This window comes from Leishmania braziliensis, chromosome 33 (genome assembly GCF_000002845.2).
Source record: "Leishmania braziliensis MHOM/BR/75/M2904 complete genome, chromosome 33".
Lineage (NCBI taxonomy): Eukaryota > Euglenozoa > Kinetoplastea > Trypanosomatida > Trypanosomatidae > Leishmania > Leishmania braziliensis.
In genome coordinates this window covers 789,205-808,136 of record NC_009325.2, presented here as the reverse complement: position 1 = coordinate 808,136, position 18,932 = coordinate 789,205, and the positions used below count along the sequence as shown (strand labels likewise).

The 18,932-nt window shown below is 55.4% G+C and overlaps 6 protein-coding genes across 6 annotated transcripts; all 6 read right to left on the bottom strand.

Moving 5' to 3' along the window:
* Positions 1-601: 601 nt before the first annotated feature.
* On the bottom strand, positions 602-2,479 carry LBRM_33_2160 (conserved hypothetical protein; the record flags this gene model as incomplete). The annotated part of the gene is made up of 1 exon (XM_001567934.2): positions 602-2,479. The coding sequence occupies one exon, from the start codon at positions 2,477-2,479 to the stop codon at positions 602-604; it is 1,878 nt and encodes a 625-aa protein (XP_001567984.2).
* An 826-nt stretch (positions 2,480-3,305) lies between these two features.
* Positions 3,306-4,199, bottom strand: LBRM_33_2150 (conserved hypothetical protein; the record flags this gene model as incomplete). Its single annotated transcript, XM_001567933.1, has 1 exon — positions 3,306-4,199. One exon carries the CDS (start codon positions 4,197-4,199, stop codon positions 3,306-3,308), a length of 894 nt encoding a protein of 297 aa, XP_001567983.1.
* A 1,964-nt stretch (positions 4,200-6,163) lies between these two features.
* On the bottom strand, positions 6,164-8,122 carry LBRM_33_2140 (putative nucleolar GTP-binding protein; the record flags this gene model as incomplete). The annotated part of the gene is made up of 1 exon (XM_001567932.2): positions 6,164-8,122. The coding sequence occupies one exon, from the start codon at positions 8,120-8,122 to the stop codon at positions 6,164-6,166; it is 1,959 nt and encodes a 652-aa protein (XP_001567982.2).
* Positions 8,123-10,559: 2,437 nt separating this feature from the next.
* Positions 10,560-12,482, bottom strand: LBRM_33_2130 (putative ABC transporter; the record flags this gene model as incomplete). The annotated part of the gene is made up of 1 exon (XM_001567931.1): positions 10,560-12,482. The coding sequence occupies one exon, from the start codon at positions 12,480-12,482 to the stop codon at positions 10,560-10,562; it is 1,923 nt and encodes a 640-aa protein (XP_001567981.1).
* Positions 12,483-14,139: 1,657 nt separating this feature from the next.
* Positions 14,140-14,901, bottom strand: LBRM_33_2120 (hypothetical protein, unknown function; the record flags this gene model as incomplete). Its single annotated transcript, XM_001567930.1, has 1 exon — positions 14,140-14,901. One exon carries the CDS (start codon positions 14,899-14,901, stop codon positions 14,140-14,142), a length of 762 nt encoding a protein of 253 aa, XP_001567980.1.
* Positions 14,902-16,085: 1,184 nt separating this feature from the next.
* LBRM_33_2110 (putative small GTP-binding protein Rab18) lies at positions 16,086-16,742 on the bottom strand (the record flags this gene model as incomplete). The annotated part of the gene is made up of 1 exon (XM_001567929.1): positions 16,086-16,742. One exon carries the CDS (start codon positions 16,740-16,742, stop codon positions 16,086-16,088), a length of 657 nt encoding a protein of 218 aa, XP_001567979.1.
* Positions 16,743-18,932: the final 2,190 nt, after the last annotated feature.

Here is an 18,932-nt window from a genome sequence, read left to right as displayed (position 1 = left end):
GGATAGTGATCAAGGATCCTTTGCCGCTTGCAAGGAAAGTAGCGGGAGACAAAACGAGCAGAGAGAAAGGGGAAAAGAGGGTGGAGTGAAGTGTGGAAACACAACAACAAAGAAGCGGTGGGGGGTGGGGTGGCCATATGCGAAGGAGTTTGCAGTGGAGGGGAAGTGCAGCAGTGCCATCCCCGCTTGTACGATGAGGCGCACGCCTCGTTGACATGTTTGTGCCTCGGCGCGAGAAAGTGAGAAACGGTGCAAAGACGCGACACAAACGCAATCGCCGTGCACCGGGAGGCAACTTTGCCGCTTGCGCTTGAAAATGCACCTCTGGGCCGGTGCTCTGCCAAGGAGGTGCCTTTTCTCTCTCCGGAGGCATAAACCCTCCTCTGTGTAGGTTCACCCTTTTGGTATTGCAAACCATCAGTAGACACCAGCATCCCCCCACATACGTGCATGGGCGCAGAGATCAGAGAGCCGACACGCACTTGAAGCAGTTTGCACGTAGACACCGCTCGCACAGGTTCGCCGCTTTCCACAGCCCCCCCTCACGGCATACAACCCTTGTCGCTGGCAGACTTCCCAATCTCTTCCGATTAAGTGGGCGCTACAGGAGTGCGAAGTGACGCATTACCAGTAGGCCCAACACAACACCTATCACCACACCTCCCGCGGTCACGAACGTATCAGTAGAGTGCCATTCATGTCCGCATGCCGCAGGAGCAGCGGCAGCTGCTCCTGCAGTGTCAACACCATCGGTGGCAGTGTCTTTTGCAAAGGCACCAATGAACTGGTCCTTGCCGCTGATGCCAGCATGCACAAGCAGCCGTAGAACAGCACGCTGCAAGGGGCGTTCTGCGTTGCAGCGGCCGCTACTGCCGGACTGCGCATTGCCTGTGTCACTGGCGCTTGAGGATGGGGCCTCCGGAGACGTTGCGGACGCCGGTGCGTCGCTGTTCGCTGCGACGGCGATGGACTTCTTTTTGCGCTTCCGCTTTCCCTCCGCCCGCGACGTCTCTGAGGGCACAGACGGTGCCACCGACGTCCTCTCGCTCTCCTCGCCTACAGTGTCCGCCTTTGGCGCCGCGGCACTGCTTTCCGTGGTGCCTGCATTGCCACAGGTGACAGCCACTGCCACCGAGGCCTTGCCGGTCGCCTTCATTTCCAGTGGCACCACAAAGTACGCGACAGTATTTTGGCCATTTACAGACGTCCCCGTCTGTGCGCCTGAAGGAGCGGCCGCTGTCGACGTCTGTACACTGCCCTCTGTCAGCTCAAACTGACGGACGAGACACCCTCGAGTGGAGAGGCCGACCACTTCGCATGTCGCCTGCAGTCTCCGCGGCAAACGCATCTTAGCGACCACAGTCCATTCGTCACTGCGGCTAGTTTTCGACTCGCAGGCACACTGCAAAATAGTAGAGGAGCCCTGGAGGGCGAGGAGCACCTGGGTGTCGCTGATTGCACGGGCAAAGAGGCGCGGACGCGCGAGTTTGTGGGGGGGTGTTGAAATTTTTGAAGGCGGGCGTGGCATTGAAGACTCCGCCTCTTTTCCTGCCCCCGTCACCCCATGGCCATCATTGTTCTCCTCGCTCAACTTTGCGCTCCCGCCACGGTTGTTGACGAGGTTAACCGATTGCGACTCAAACTGAGACAGCATCGGCTTCAGCTCTCGCACAGTGCGCTTGCCGACGTGAAAGCCGTGCACCGTCCAGTCATCATTCACCACGAACACAAACGAACCGTCGCTGCACGTTGCAGTCGCCATGCGGGTCTTACCGTGGCGGCAGCGGCGGTTCGGCAAGCCGCACTCCTGCATCACCTTTCCCTTCTGCAAGTCCCAGAAGCGAAGGCTCTGTTTACCGACATGGATGTCACACAGAACGGACCCCGGGGCAGACACCGGTGATGCCGCTGCCTCATCCTGCCGCACCCACCTCAGCTTCTCCGGGGCCTTGGTGATTTCAATCAAGATGGTAGACGCCACAGGCGCCGACAAAGGAGAAGTGGATAGGGAAGGAACGGCTACCTCGCCATCGACACCTCTACTGAATCGGCGTACTTCCAGCGCCAGATGCCGACTTCCCACCCACACCACGTCGCACGCCTCGGCGGTCACAAGCTCGCCAATCAGCTCACCCACTTCGCCACATGAAAAGGAGAAGAGCCGCAGCACCGTGCTTGGACCGTCGCCGCGAAGATGGCCGGCTGCCGCGGATGTGGCTGCCGCACTGCCAGTTGGGCACACCAGCGCAATGTGGGACTGTGCGGCGTTCAACGCGAAGGCGTGCACAACTCCGCCGTACAGAAGCTGAAAGGTGGAAGAGGCAAGTGAAAGTGCCGCTGCAGCCCCTTCTTTAGCAGCCGCTGTCGTGGCCGTGGTCGATGAGGGAGAGACAGCCGCCGCCTTCACGGATTGCTCCAGGAGTAAGTTGTGACGATCCGCATGGATGAACATGAAGCGACCGTCCTTGAGCGTCGTCATTATCAGCGGCGCTTGATAGAGTGTGTTCAAACAAGTGAGTTGGAATGAAAAGATGTGTGCGTGTTCGTGCAGTGTGCTGCGTTGCTTGATATCCCTCTTTCCGTTGCGTGGAAAAGAAAGGCGGGGCGTCGCTTTGAGAGCAATACGAGGAGGGAGAAAAGACTACAAGAAATGAAAGCGTGAAATCCAAATCGAGTTGGAAGGGCGGCAGGAAACACTCTGCATAAGCAAGGCCAAGAGAGAAGCCGCTGACCGAATGCTTTTCGCACAGGTTGGGTGACAGCTTGATGATACCTGGGCAGCAGTGTAAGTTCGCAAGACACCGGCGTGCACACAGCCCCAGCACCCCTGGCCGCATGCACGAGTCTTCAAGAGGAGGAGTGGGGGAGAGCAAAGCGCAGGGAAAGGCATGCCACACTCACCAACTCACTCTCTCCCCACCCCTCTGCAACATCCTATGCGCCAGAGGTGCGCTTCTGTGAAAAAATGTCGCTGCAGAAGAGGCCTGTCTTTGTGTCCATCACGTTCTTTCATCTTCCTCCTCCATCAGGGCGCACACGGCGCCTGTTCCTGCGTAGAAGTGGCAGGGAGGGAGAAAGGATGCGGGGCGGGGCGGAGAGGTAACTTCACTCTGATCAGGCGAAAACACTGGGGGGGGGGGGGGGGGAAGAGAAAGAAGTAGAGCAATGAAGGAAGACGCCTACCTGTACATCATCGGCACATGCAAATGCACACCCTCTTATAGGAGAGGCAAATGCCGTCCAGCACAGACTTAAAAACGGCATGCAAAACTCGAATGGACGCTCTACTCGAGAGAGAATGCCCCTCAGACAGACAGAGGGAGGGGAAAGCCAAACGAGAGCCCTGCCAGCGCTCCTCGCTGTCGTCGCGGCGCAGTGTGCACGGAACGCACACGGTACGCTCGGTATGCGGACTGAATGCGGGTTGCACTGCCGTCTAGCGCCTGGCGTGCTGTCAATACGCGGTTTCCCTTCAGCTGTAGTAGGGGCCCCATGCCGCTCACAGAGGTAGAGGTAAAACTACGGTGCTTCTCATTAGAGGCCAAGAAAAGGAGGAAACCTGCAATGTGCTGCCTGCGTGCTGCCACCATCTCTTGACGCTCCTGATGCTCTTCTGAGAGAAGGTCACGCACCGCCGCAGCAGCCGTGGCTGCACTTGCAGAGGTCGAAAAGGTTGAATCAGTCATATACCCTGGAATGCTCGTGCGGGCCAGCTGGCCTTCGCGGACACCGTATCGGCCGACAATGCACGCCTTCAGTGCCAGTGAGTCGAGTGCTTCCCACGTGAGTCGCATTCGCAGCAGCTCCTCGTAAGGGAAGAGCAGCTCTGTGAAGGACGCGGCATACGTGGCCAGAAGGCTGTGGCGCATCGCTGTCTCCTGCTCGACCACCAGCGCCTGCACCTGGGCAAAGGAGGACTCGACAAAAAGCGTCCACGGCAGAAATTCGACATCATGCCACAAAAACCGACGCCCCTCTGCCTCGTCCGCGACGAGTAGGCGGATTTCCTGCACGTGCGTGGTGCACAGAGCCCTGCCAAGCGCGTGGCACAGCGCTTCGTAGTCAGTCAGATAGTCCTCCACAATCCCGAGTCGCTCCTGCAGCTCACCTTCGTCGGCGCCGGCGGCGGCAGAGATGCAGAAGAGGCGGTAGACATCCCACATATCGAGAGTCTCCGATATGATTCTGTTAGTGCCCATGGGAGGGAAGGCAGGGGGGAGGGGGGACGACCTTAGTGGGGTTGGCGCGGTGGCAAGTGAAGCACACCACAAAAGATATGCAAAAGCGTCACCTCTCCAACACAACGATTTTCCCGCATGCAATTCACCTTCGCTGCCGCAACAGCAACAGAGAGTACGCGGAATGTGCAATGATAAGCGCACAACAGTGATGGGAATCGACGTAAGGAGACCTCAACACGACGTCGCGCCTTCCTTACGTCGATTTGTTTGCTCTAACGTGTGTACTTTCTTTTCTTTCTCTTCCTCAGCGTTGCAGAGGCCGTAGACAGCAGAAGGTAACAGCAGCAGATGCGCCTGTACGTGCAAGTGAAACAGTAAGTTTGAGAACGGAAGAGGCGTTGGGGGAAAAGAGGAGAGATGGATAGAGGGGAAGGGGCGACATCAGTAAGCTGTCCGACTCCTGCACACGACGGAAGTTGGGGTTAGAGCACAGAAAAGAGAAGAACATAGAGACGCACACGTATATGCCACACATGGCTCATTTGTTTCTTCTCTTTCACCTACCCAGGGCAAGAGGCGGCTCTCTACCAGCATCAGCGGGGGGGGGGGGGGGGGGGGGGGGTGAGGGGCCGGAGTTGCTGTACGCACATCTGTGTAAGCACAGCTTCTTCGCCCCCCCCCCTCCTTACCAACATCATCATCCACTTTAGGTCCTGAGTATGTACATTAGCGGAGAGACAGTGATCAAGCCGCTTAGGGGTGCGTGCTCCGCTCTTATGTTTTGTTGCGGCTTTTAGTACCTCGTTTAAAGTGCCTGCACATCTTCCACTACGTTGTCCGTACTCTCACGCCGGCGCAAAAAAAAAAAAATCGCATTGGGAGTGTGCGCATTGCGTGGCTTAACAGGGACGAGAAGAAAAAAAAACGCCAAAGAAGAAAAGAAGGAGAGACAAAAGGGGGAGCGAATAAGGCAACCTCCGCGCCTCACCCTGCCGCACATCGTCCCCGCGTCCCCCTCCCCCACCTGTGGGTGCGTCAGTGCGTATGCGTCTGCGAGTGTTTGAGTGTCGCTACCATCATTTGGGTTCACCTCTGCCTTGGGAGTGAACGCAGCGCACACGAAAGCCCACACGTCCACAAACACATACGCACAGAAGCACGCAGAGCATAGAAAGTAAAAAAAAAATAATGATAATGAAAGTTACGTCGGCGTTATTCGAATGTGTCGGACAAATCATCCATTTCCTCCCCCATTTAACCCATCGCTTACGGCGAGGTTGTCACCTTTCATCGCACCAGCCAACAGAGCTGTCATCATCATCGCATGGGAAAGGGAACGAACACAAAGAGAACATACCAGCGCGACATTCGCATGCACTAATGCGCGCCTCGTCAGTTTAGCCCGCCCCACCCAACCAAGTGGAGTGTTGTCCCCCTTTCACTTCTCATTCCCCTGCGTTTCACTCCCTTCCCGTCTCGCTCGATCTTCTCCTCCCAGATGCACTCCCCCCTCTCCTCCCTTCTCGCCTCTAGAAGGGGAAAGAGGCACCAAAGAGAAGAGGAATGAGCGTAACACGCATATATCGACACCGAATGCCCGAGAGAGCGCCAGAGATCGAACGACTGCGAGACAGACAGTTGGGGCAGGGAAGCAAGAAAGTGGTGAGAGAGAAAAGAGGAGAGGATGAAAGAGGGAGACAACAGTACAAGCAGCAAAGAAACTGAAGAAGAAAAGCGAGCGAAGACAATAAGACCCGCGTTTCAGGCCAGCAGCAACCAGCAAGGGAGAGAGGAACTAGTGGCGGGAAGAAGACCAGGTAGGGAGAGGAATAAGCCACAGCAAGTACGAGGGAAAGATATACTACAGTACTCATGGTGCGACCATCCATTATGCTCGTCACAAAGATGATTACCTCACCGCCCTGCCATCCTCCCTCCTCTCCCTCTTATCTACCCGCTCTCAGTAGCCGCACCTCGCTTGCTTAACGCCGGTCACGAGCGCCGTTGCTCTTCACTTTACCCGTGAACAAATGCATAGGGCGCAGGTTCGGGATGTGGTGGTCACCCTCCCCCTTCCGTGCCTGGCGGGCCAGCGGACGCGTCTTCACCTTGCTCAGCTTCACAGCGCGCAGCTTCTCGTTCACATCACGGTAGCCGTCGCCGCGGTTGACGCTCATGCTGCGCTCGCGACTAGGTGAGGCAGCACTGATGCTACGAGTCGTCTTGGTGCTAACGTGTGCAGAGCCGGAGCGGTCGCGGATGAGCGCCTCCTGCGCGGCAGACATGGAGCGGCCGCGTTTGCGGGTAGGCACCTCACCGCTGCCGTCCGCGATGGACTTCGCTCTGGCATCCTGACTGCCGGTGCGCTTGTTGAACTTGTCGATCGCTATCGCCTGGCTGTGTGTACGCCGGATGGCAGGGTTCTTCATTGCGCGCTCCATCTTCAGTACCTTTACCCTATCCTTGATGAACTTAACCGCCTCAAGGGTGTCACTGTCCAGGGTGTACTGCTCGTGCTTGCGGGACGCCTCTAGCTCAAGATCCTCCAGCCGCGCCTCCTCCTCCGCCTCCAGCTCCAGCAGGCGCTGATGGATGTCAGGGTCAATGTTGTCGTAGATGTTGTGGCCGTCCATGATGTCGGGAATGATGTCGTCAACCCATACAGGGTCCTCCAGGTCCCAGGTCTTGCGCTCGTTTCTTTGGTACTGCCCCGGGCCACCATTCTCCCACTCGTAGTCACGCTCCGTTTTGCGGCGCCGCCTCGGTGGCTCACCTGTGGCGCGCTCCTGCAGCACCGACGCCGGCACAAAGGTGGGTCGCTCCACCTCATCGCGCTGCTGAGGGGTGGCGCAGTAGAGGCGGTTCTGAATCGCCTGGTAGCGCCCAGAGCCCTCTTTCTGCTCCGAGCGGTGGGCGAGTAGTACGTCGCAGGCGACGGACTTGAGATCGCCGACACCGATGTCTGTGAGTGTGCTAGTCGTAATCCACTTTGCGCCGGCCTCCTGAATGGCGTCCATGATGAGCTCCTGCTCCGCCGTTGAGACATCGTCGATGGTACACACGTCGCACTTGTTGAAGACGACGACAACGGGCTTCCCAGTAAACAGAGGGCCGATGGAGTTGAAGAGGGAGACCTGCTGCTCGATTGAGTAGCCGCACTGGCCGCTCAGGTCCATGAAGAAGAGGATGCAGGCGCGGAGGTGCGCCAGCGCGGTGATCGCCTGCATCTCGATGACGTTACGCTCCTCCAGAGAGTGGTCTAGGATGCCAGGGGTGTCGATCACCTGCCAGGTAGTGTACTTGTAGTCTGTGTGACCGACAAAGAGCGACTTGGTCGTGAAGGCGTACGGCTGCACCTCCACATCAGCGCGCGTGACCTTGTTCATAAAGCTAGACTTGCCTACGTTCGGGAAGCCCGTCACGAGAAGCGTGCGCGCATTGGGGTCGATGGAGGGCAGGCGAGACATGTGCTGACGTACCTTCTCCAAGTAGGCAAGCGCGCTGTTGAGCTTCTTGCACGCCGTCGCCATGCGGCCAAGGGCCGCACGCTTCAGCTGCTTGCAGCGGTAGAGAGAGTCACCGTACTTGAGCAGACGTACGTAATCGCGACCGATGTTGTCCACCATGTGGCGAACAGCGCCAACCTGACCAAGCGCCACTTTGTAGTGATCACGGTCGTACAAGACGTGCATGAGATCGCCATAGAAGGGGTGGATGTCATCCATGCGTGGGAACTCCTGAAGGATAAAGGTAAGTTTCTCATTGATGGTCTTCTGCGTGAACTTGACCTTGCGCATGTAGAACTGGCGAATGCGGGAGATGTGGTATCCCTTGTGCACTATCGTCGGCGTCTTGCGCTGCGTCTTGGACAGGACAATGTCCATAAAGTCCTTGTACGCCGGGACGACGGCGATTGTCTTGAAGTTGTACACGGACGTCATGATGGGCTGGCAAAGAAATGGGAGGAAGGGGGAAGGGGAATACCCAGTTATTCGAGGAAAGGGGAAGGGGAGTGTGTCGCGGTGGTGTACCGGATATGCAGAACTCTGTGGAAGTCGGGGATGTGCTAAAGAGAGAGAGAAACAAAAGTGAAAGAGAAGACAGTGGGAACGGTTAGCGTGCCTTGTCCACACTTGAGATTATCAGAGAGGAAGCAAAAGAACAGGGCGTGTGTCCGTCCTCGGAGGAGAGGATGCAGTGAGAACAAAGAAAAATGCAGCCGACACAGGTGCTCGTTGCACCGAGTTGACCTCCCTGACAGACACTTGCGACGGTGACAGATGGTTGTAGGAAAAACAATTTTATAGAGGTGTGATGAAGAGCACCAATGGTGTGGTGATAAGAAGGAGAGAGAAATCGACAGAACGGCGACGCAGAGCAGCGCAGCAGGTAGAGCAGGCAGAGCAGGCTTGTGGCACCACGGTTGACGATATCATATTTTCAGCTATCGGGTGGAGTGTTAAAGGATTCTTGTCGAAGCGAAGGCAAAAGGCGTCCTCGGCGTCTTCCATGCACTGCCGCCACACACGTGTGACGCTGATGAAGGCCGAGAGCAACAATGCGTCACAGCGGTACCAGTGCCCACCGTACGTAAGCACTGGTGGCTTGGCTACTCGCATCATGAGCTATGCTTCTTATTCGTTTATGAGGCCGGTATTAATTCCAAAGAAATATTTTAGTGCGCACACCCAACTCCCGCCTCACACTCGTATCCCCTACTTGCGGAAAAGAACACAGACCTGGGCAGCAGAGGTTGCTCATTTTTTCTCTAGAAACATACGCAGCTGACATGCACTTCTATGGGCCCGGTGCACGGCACACTCAAAGACAAGCAACTGCACGAGCGAGTGAGAATCAGCAAACACAACACACACAAACACACATGCAGAGGGGAAAAGGTACGTGGGAGCTAGTAATGCATTAAACGCAGAGACAGCGGGGAGGAGGAGAAAGATGGCTTGTGAAGGCGTGGGCGTCGCTTTATACACCTGCACCGACCTCTGCACACTCGTACTCGCAGCCCCCTCCCACTCCCCGCCATACACGTAGATACATGCCTCATCAACAACAAGCGGGCCAAACAATGGTCCGAGTAGACAAAGTGGACGCGCCGCTGCCATGCACATATGCGCACTACAAAGTCTGGGAAAGGAAGGAGACACATACGCGCGAGAGACAACCGATACAACCACTACTCCCACACTGGACTAGGGGCTACAGCTCCAGGCAAGCGTTAAAAGGTGAGCCTATTGATGCTCCAAGAGAGGAAGAGGTAGGGGGAGAAGCCGAGCTTAGGACAACAGCTCAGCTAAAACGCAGCACCAACACATCCTCGGGCCCCAGTCCAATAAGAAAAACGGCCGAAGTGAGATAGGAAACTATGCGAGCTAGCAAACGCACACACACACACACACACACGATGTACGCCCCTCAAGGATGTGCAAGAGCAAAAGACTACAGTGCCGGCGCGTGGAACAGTGCCACAGTACAGCTACACACGTCAGAAAGGTCTCTTTTATTTGCCGTTCCGTCTTTCTCGTAGCCACGCACGAGCAACGCCACCAAGACCCCTCCAAGACTACTACCCTTCTCAGGATCAATCCATTAACAGGCGGGTGTCTCGATAGGAGACAAGAAGAAAAGCTGACATTAATGTTTGTATGCACATGGTGGCGGAGGCAATGAAAGCGTGGAATATGTGTGGCACAAGAACAAAACGAGAAAACAGCGCGCAGACACCGGTACAAGTACACAGACAGAGAGCGGGAGAGGAAATATCAACCAAATCGTAATTATTATATATAGATATGTATAGATATATATGTATCTATATATATAATAATTCAATAAACAACACAAAGAAAAAAAGATGGAAGACGCGTGCACGCGGGCAAGGTGCACTTTTCTCCCTCTCTCTCTCTCTCTGTGGGTGGGTGGGTGCATGCGCCTACCATTTGCATGAGCAGACCAGTAGAGAAGAGAGCGGGCGGCACCTTTTCTGGCTTTTTCTCTCGCTTGTTGCTCTCTCCCCATGGCCCCCAGAAAGAAAAGAATAGCTCATGAGCGTATGCATTATGTGAGCGGAAGCACACTGGTGCCTGCGTGCCAAGGGGAAAATGGGAGAGAGAGGGGGGACAAAGCAAGTAAAAAGGCGCCGATACTAAGCTAAATTTTAGTCAAGAGGTGCGCAAGCCAAATGCATACGCACATGCGCTTTTTTTTCCATTGATTGTTGTAGACATTCAGCATCAGCGGCCCGCGAGTCTGCTGTTGTGTTGACCTTGTGCTGCAGAGAAATATGCTTGCCGCGGCAACCAACATAAACTCAACAGAGGCGAACAGCCATTCAACCTGTCTTTGCTCTCTCCCTCTCCCTCTTTACTCTTCGCTGACCTGGTAGCCGCCTTCCCCGTCCAGGGAGATGACGACGCGGTGTAGCTTGCGCAGTGCCTCACGATGCGACACCGAGATCAACGTCACACCCGCCTTCTGCAGTAGGCTGTAGAAAAATGGCTCTTCATCCTGGGAAATTGCGCTGGTGCACTCATCGAGGAACGCAAACTGCGGGCGGTGCAACAGGACACGCACCAGGGCCACACGTTGACGCTCCCCACCCGACAGCACTTCCTCCCAGTTCTCGGAGGCATCCAAACCGCCTTCGCGATCCATCATTGTGCTGAGACCGAATGAGGTTGCCGCGGACATGATAACCTCATCCGGCACGAAGGCCTGCTCAGACTTGCCGTTGCAGGTGTCTTCTGTTACGTACGGGTACGTAAGCACCGCGCGCAGCGAGCCAGGTGGAAGATATGTACGCTGCGGCAGACACATGAACGACTCAGGGGCCGTTGGGAGAGTCACTCTGCCCTTGGCAAGCGGCCATAGCCCGCTAAGCACACGCATCAGTGCCGTCTTGCCGGAGCCGTTGCTGCCCATGATTAGTGTGTGTCTTCCAGGGGTAACAGTAAGGTTAAAATCACGCAGAACACTCACGCCAGCCGGGCTAACAATATCTACGTGTGACCATTGTACCAAATCATCCGAGTAGACAACATTGGCCATCTCACTACGTACATTCAACGCGTTGATGCGCTCCAGTCTCTCGCGCAGCTCGCCAATGCGGTGCACGCTGCCGCACAACGCACCTAGTTGTTTGTGCATGAGCAGTATCTGACCAATCGCTTCGGAAAAAGGCACGTACAACTGCACACTCTGGAGGTACAGTTGAGTAAGTTCGCCCTTGCTCATCAGATGGCATTGGTCAACGACGACAAGACTGCACAGAAGGTACCCAACAATGCTAGCGCCGTACTTGATGAATAAGCTGTCACTGCAGCCAGTCAGCCACTTTGTGCGCTTGATCTTGTACTCGTGGCGGATGAGGGACCGCAGTAGGCGCCCCACGTGCTCGCACTCGATCTCCTCACCGTTGTAGAAGGCGATCTCCTCCGCGTGCGAAATGAGCTGGTGGTGTTTCGTGCGCAGATTTCCTTCCTTCTGTTGGCTTGTCGCCACCAGCTGAGCAAAGTTGGGTAGCAGCACCGACATGCACGTTGCAATGAGGAGGTAGTAGGAGATTAAGAAAGCAGGGGGTGAAGGTCCCCCATGTTTCGAGAGCTCTATGGACAGCGTCACCACATCCAGGATTGGTTTGAATAGGGCGCGGAACACACCAGCGACGCTTCTGCAAAACTGATCTGTCTCCTGCGTGAGACGATGATCGGTGTTGTCGATGGTGGCGTTCTGCGTGGAGATCATGTAGACAGTGGTGCCTTTGAGGTACTCTTTGTGAAGGGCCGCCTGCAAGTTGTCGCGCAGCCGCTGCTGCGTCATTATCTTCACGTACTTTAGTCCGATTTGGAGAATCGCTCCCGGAATGGCGAGCAAACCGATGTCTGCCACACAAAAACAAAACGCCTTTTTGTTGTGCTCGACGAGGAACCGACCACTGCGCCCCACAACCCTTGCAAACAGCAAAGTCAGGCGGGTGCGCAGGTAGAAGAGGGTCAACATGAGGAGAACACTCCCGAATTCGAGGGATACAAAACGAGGGATGCACACTCGGAGAAGAGAACCAAGGCGCTCCCAGAAGATGCGGTTCATCCTGATTGCGTCCTCATCGCCGCTGCCGCTGACGTACGACGGAGAGGAGCGGTGAGAGCGATGCTTTGTACTGCCACTTCCAGCGCGCCGTCGGCACAGCACTGCGTTGAGAATTCGGACCGCCGCAGTGAGGCAGAGCAGCTGGAGGGCGTAAAATCCGAGAAAGCGACTCGACGCCAGCTTTGAGACAACAGCCATGGTGCCGTGGTGAAAAAGGGTGGTCAGCGGGCGGCGATGCAAATGAGAGGAAAACGAAAGACACGAATGGGGGAGTGAGAGGGCGTCACTTCGAAAGCCAGCAGCAGGAAGATCTGGCAGGAAAGCGCTTAGAGACGTAAGAAAAAGAAAAGGTCGCTGTGAATCCGTTGGTGCCTGTCTTCGGAGTTATGTAGGCTCTAGGAGTAGAATCAAGACAGTTTCTCACTCTCTTCCACCTTGCTCTCCTGATATATCGATTTCTTTGCTGCTCTCGTTCTCCAATAGCGGCTTTGTAGAAGCCCGCTCCCGCACAGAGACGCGCAAACTCCTTTGTGCACTGGGAGGCGCTAGTAATGCAGCAGCTGCAGCGGAGAAGGTGAGATTAAGAAACCCAATCGAAAATATTAAACCTTCTGACAAAAGAAAAGAGAGCGAGAAAGAAAAAAAAAACAGCAGGAGCAGGGGAGGGAGGGAGGGGCTAATAAACCGATCAAAGAGGAGCTCCGCCCTGCACCAATAGGCTCTCCCGTGACAGTTCCTTGCGTGCTCCCTTCTTTCCTCTTCGCATGCAATCTCACGATGCGCACCTGCGCAGAAAAGATGCGAACGAGAAAGAGAGGAAGTAAAACAGGCAGAAGAGGGGTTCAGAGGGTAAGAAAGAGGACCATCCTGAAAGGACTTGAAAGAGGAAAGGGGAAAGAGGAGGGAAAGTGGGGCCTTGCATGAACGTCACAAGCGAGCGATCCGCACGTGGTGAGCGCAGAAACTAGCACGAGGTGGGCGCAGGCCAGTTACCGTGATTCAAACCCTCCTCCACAGAGGTCCGTGTCGCTCTCGCGCATAAGTCCAGTGGGAGAGTAAAAGAGACTCAGCGCCACGAGCCAAAGGGCAAAAGTGTTCCTTCGGCCTCTAGTTTGAATGAGAAAGAAAGAAGAGAAACGCTCACGCATGCCATCACTTGCGCTGGCGAGAACAGAGCAGTGCTTTCTTTTCGCGTGTCCCTTCGCTACCATGCAACACATCAGCTCAAATCCCCACTCTGCCCCCGGCCTGCCACGGGTCCATCGCGCGGTGCGAAGCAGCCCTAGACACACATTGCAGCACCGCGCCGCCACAGCCCCAAACTCCACCCACACCGCCCCGCTGGTCGCACCACCGCCGCTCCCATATGCCGGCCGCCGCCTGGCGCATCTCGCGGGGCGGCGCAGGCTCCTCACACCAGTGGGCAGCGAGGGGTCGGGGGCGATGCGCTCGAGCCACGCCGGCACGTCGTCCAGCATATGGGTGGCACAAGCATGCTCACTGCGGCAGGTCGCTCCGACGCAGCGCTACCCAGGTCCTTACCGCCAACATCGGCAGCCACACATCGCTCTGACACCCCCGCATCGGTGGTACCTGGCCCTGCCGGCACCACGAGTGGTTTGGTATTGGCAGGGGACAGGGGTGCTGCTTGGCTTCCCCACACAGTGGGGGTACTGGGGCCTGACCATCGCACGCGGAGGTGTCGTCCTTTATCGAGTCAGAACTGAGCCGATCAGAATCAAAAACCTATCCAGTGCAATATTCAGCAGCGTATCAGCCTCTTCCCTCTCCACATCGCCTGCCATCCCCTCTGTAATGTGCCTGTGGTGTGCAACGCGCCGCTGGTGTTACTTCCTCACTCATCGTCCACCCTAAAGGATACAAATACCGCACCGGTCTCGTTCTCACGCACGATCACCGAAATAGCGCTGCCTTTGTCAAACTCTTCTCTCAGACGCCTCAGCGCGCTGGCATCCGAGACAAGCACCTCCTGCGGGTACTCCTCACCGTCATCAGTGAAGAGGGACAGCTGTGCCTTGTTCTTGCCGGTGTCTACAATATCGACGAGTGAGAACGTGTGTGTGGCTGCGGAAGTGGTGCCGTTGGCGTTACCGCTACCGGAGTTTGCGCCTGCAGAGTCATCAGTCCCGAGAACGGTCCAGTAGAGACTGAGCAGCTTGTCTTTTTGTGGAGAAGTGAAAACGGTGAATGGCATCTTGAGCGCGTCTTCGAGGAGGCAGAGAATTGGAGCATCGGCCGCATCAGCGGTGTTGCCGCCGTCCTTGTCGCCAGCCGGTTGCAGTACATCTGTGCCTCTCGAAAGATCTGTGCGCGCCGCCGAAGACGGCCCACTGCAGCCGACCTCTGCTGAGGACACTACAGTCGACGGCGTCGCGGAAGTGGCTGCGGAGCCAGAAGCGTGATGAGCAGCTGCGTTGCCGTAGTGCGCAATGACTGCCATGTAGAGGGCCTGCTGGGCAGCCTTTGTAAAGCGATACTCCTGGTTGCGGAAGAGAAAGCGGCGCAGCGTGTTAATCTCCTTCCTCAATGCAGGTCCAGTGAGTTGAGCTTCAGCTGCCGTCTTGAATTGTTTCACGCGATCATCCATGCACGACATGGTTTTGCCCTCCCAGCGGCACTGCTTTGCAGACCTTTTGTGATCACTGTTTCGGAGGTTTCTACTACCGTAGGTGTTCAGCAAACTCCTATGCAAAATCTATTTTTCAGCTTGTTCTGCCTTGCAGCTGAGCATGGGAAGGCGCTGAGGATGAAGGAGGGACAGAGAGCAGGCGAGAAAGCAAGAGAAAAGGCGACAGAGAGAGAGCGGGAGCTCGAACTACAGGGCCGGTGAGTGAGCGCAATCTTCAGCCAGTGGCCACACATGCGTGGAAGGCTTCTCTAAGGGCGAGAGACAACGACTGGGCAAAGGGAAGCCAGAAGCAAAGAGAAACACACGACGCGACTCTATGATCCTGTTTCCAACCTCGTCCTGGTAAAATAGAACGTGGCTTCGATCTCGATGTTGTCCGGTCAGCTTGCATGTTAAGGTAGCGGGTTGAACCTGTAACTCGAAACGTGACACAAAAAGGGGGGAGTGGATGAGCTTCATCAGTGGGGAGGAAGAAAAAGGTAATGAGACACGACGATACCTCTCCTTGGAAGCGCCACACAGAAAAAGGGGGAAGGGAAGGCCACAGATACATAAACGAGGCAGCGGATAATCCTTCGCAAACTAAGGCAGGAAGGCCGGGGATACCACACCATGGTGAAGCAGAGAGAACAAGAAAAAGAAAGAGGTGTCCAGAGAGGGCAAGAAAAGAGGGATGCGTTGATGCACACTTTATGCCGAGAGAGAGAGAGGGGGGGTTACGGATGAAAACAGACAACGGATCAGGCGACGTTTAGCTGTAGAGGCGTCCGCGAACATTAGGCCTCTGCTTAAGGTGGGCAATCAGTGGCAGAAAAGGGAGTGAGCCGAAGAGAGACAAAGAGGGGAAGCTAGTCAAGAAAAGAAAGCACTGCACCGAGGAGGGAGAAAAAAAACTGTTAAGGATGGCAAGAGGCGCACAGGTGAGTGTCCCCCTCGCCCCCTTCCGCATTTTGTCCGTGTGCAGCACGCTCGCGGCTCCTGTAAAGTACCCAGTTATTGCATGCTGCTCACCACATGATGGCAAATGTGCGTATGTGTGCCTGTCCTCTGTGCTCGGCTGATACGAATATGCACCGCACACGGCAGCATCCTCCCATCCGTTGATGCATCCTTCCCCGACCCCATCTCAGTCTGATGCTGCAAAGTTTTCCCTAGCAGCAGCCCTGGCCACCTTCACCGGTGTTGCTGCCACCGTTCAAGTTCGTCATCCGACGTCGCTCGTACTGCTCCAAGTCCTGCAACTTATCATACACACTACGCGCCACCTCATCAAATGCCTGCGTCACCCCGATCCTTGTCTTGGCAGAGGTGAGAGCGAACAGCATGTTGTTCTGCTGGGCAAACCCCTGCGCTGTCGAGAGGGGCAGCGGCATCGAGTTCTCGTTAGGGCACAGATCAGCCTTGTTGCCGATCAGCAAGAATACCATACTGTTGCTCTCTGCCTCGTCACGGCGGCAGTAGCTGTTCGCCTCATCAAGCCACTTCTTGAGCCCGTGGAAAGACTTCGGCTCGTTAACATCGTAGACGAGCACAACCGCCTGTGCACCGCGATAGTAGGAGCTGGTCAAGGTACGGAAGCGCTCCTGTCCTGCCGTATCCCATAGCTGCAGGTTCACGGTAGCCTTGCCGCCCGTGTGGGCATCTACGACATCCACCTTCTTTACCTTGAAGTCGATGCCAATAGTCGACGGAATGTTCCCATCAAAGGCCCCAGTGGTGAAGGAGAGCAGCAGGGAGGACTTGCCCACACCGCTGTCGCCTATGAGGAGGACCTTGATGGTCTTGTCCGCACCTGTGGTGGAGCTCATGGCCAAGTATGCGACAAGAGGCAAAAAAAAAAACTAAAGAGTCTCTTGTGGAAAACCCCAAAGACCACCTGCGTTGCACGCTCTCACAGAAATACACAAAGGAGGTGGTAATGAGAGCGCGGCAACGGCGAGAGCTCGTCGAGTATTACTACAAAGCCAAATTTTGTATTGGGCAGAAGGTGTGTAAAAAAAAAAAAAAAGATGGCACGAGGCTTGATGTACGCCCCGTTGATGCACTCTACACTTGGGTAGGTGTATGATGTGAACGGCTTTCGTTTTGGGGTTGTGGTGGTGGTGGTGGTGCGTATGCGCTCTGATGAACTGACGAAGCAAGACGAAAAGGAAGAAGTGTAGCACGAAGTATAGGCTGCGCACGGGGAGGGAGAGAGAGAGAGAGAGCAGCGAACGTACCGTATTCCGCTGAGCCATAATGAGCTCACTGGGCGAAGGCCAATGGGATCCATCTTTGTCGTCTTTTCTGTGCCTGTACATCCTCTCGTCACTCGAATGCATCTGCGGCAATGTGAATAGAAACGAGCACAGCATCACTGCTGCCTCGGGGCATGCGTGTATGGGACAAGACTGGAGTTGGACCGCCGTCACGCTCCTTTCTTTCACACAACTGAAGAAAAGGAGCTCATAACGAACATGCTGCGCTTTTTGCATGTTGCTTTGTGTGATGTGATGTGATGTGTGTGTGTGGGGGGGGGGGGGGGGATGTGCACTGGCACGCAGAACACACACACGCACGAATGAAGTCGTGTATTACGGAAGTGCCGATGGGTGTCCATCGGTGCCTTACAGAAAGCAATGGAGAGCCGACACACACACACACAGCAGAACACACATGTGAAAGCAAAAGGGAAGACTACTGTACAGACAACTTCAGAGTCGGTAGAAGAGCGAGCCAATAGAACAACTTAAGAGAGGGAGAGCCATAAGAGACACTCCCACATAGTCCAAGCAGCAAATGCACTACAAGTAGCAGTGGACGAAAAGGGTTAACAGGCGTAGGGAAGTGAATATACCCCGTGGAAGGTATCACGGGGTGTTTGCTTTCCGCCTTTCTCGATTCTCTGAGCCTTTCCTACGCTCTCAACCATCGTCACCATCCTCACTGTCCTCCAGCCCATACACACCATACCACAAGTCGACGTAGCCCTCATAAATCCAGTTTATCATGAGGCAGTACGTGGTGAAACACAACAGATTCGCGGAGCCGATGAGAAACATACCTCGAGTGGTGTAGCACCTTGGCCCCATAACAGACATGAGCGTACGTCCTGATGCATGCTGGACCTCAAGGAGCTCGTGCGCCACTGTGTACAGAGACTGCGGTGCCACCTTGCTACACACTACGACAGATAAACGAAGCATCTTTGCGCGGGTAAGGAGTGGAGAAGGTCTAATCCATACAGGAAACACAAAGCGGGGAGAGGAGAGGGGGGCAGCTGCGCTTGTGATCCAGTTGTCTCTCTCCCCGAGGTTCCACCGCGAGCACGTGTTTTGTGCTTGTGTGTGTGTGTGTGTGTGTGTGTGCGCGCGCGCGTTATGTGGCTCTAGTGAGTTTGTTGTCAGTGAGACGTTTGTGGTCCCAACCGTCCGCCCCTTCTGGCCACTCCAATGGCTGGTGCAGTACACCAGTACTAAAGTAAGGCGACGCACACGTAGAAGGCAAAGAGAAAAAAAAAGACAAAGTGTGATCACCACGGTAGGAAAGTTGTGCGCAACGAGACGAGACATGCAGAGAAAGAGAGGCGTAATGGATCGAGTGCACTCCATTGCGCTGCCAAGGCACCCCTTTCATGCTTCTTTGCCACTCGCACATGGCAAACAGCATGATGATACCACAGGAGAAGCGCGCTGCAGCACTGCCTTCACCAATCACCTCCTGCTACTCCTCCTCTTCTGTGGCTCACGCACGTGCGCGCCTCGCACTATGAAGACAAGACAGAAAAGCGACATCGAAACAGCTATTCAGAGGTATGTTGCGGCATTGTAATAATATGTGGCAGTGTGTTTGCCTACAGGTGCTACTTTCCTCCTCTCCCTCCTTGGTATTTGCTTTGTTTTGCTTTTCCTTTGGCCCACCCTTTCGCTTTCTCCGCTCAACTTCTCTGTTCACATGGGTGTGTGCGTATGTTGGCGTGCGTGGGACTGCAAGCATGTACCCTCACCTCCTCCCTCCCT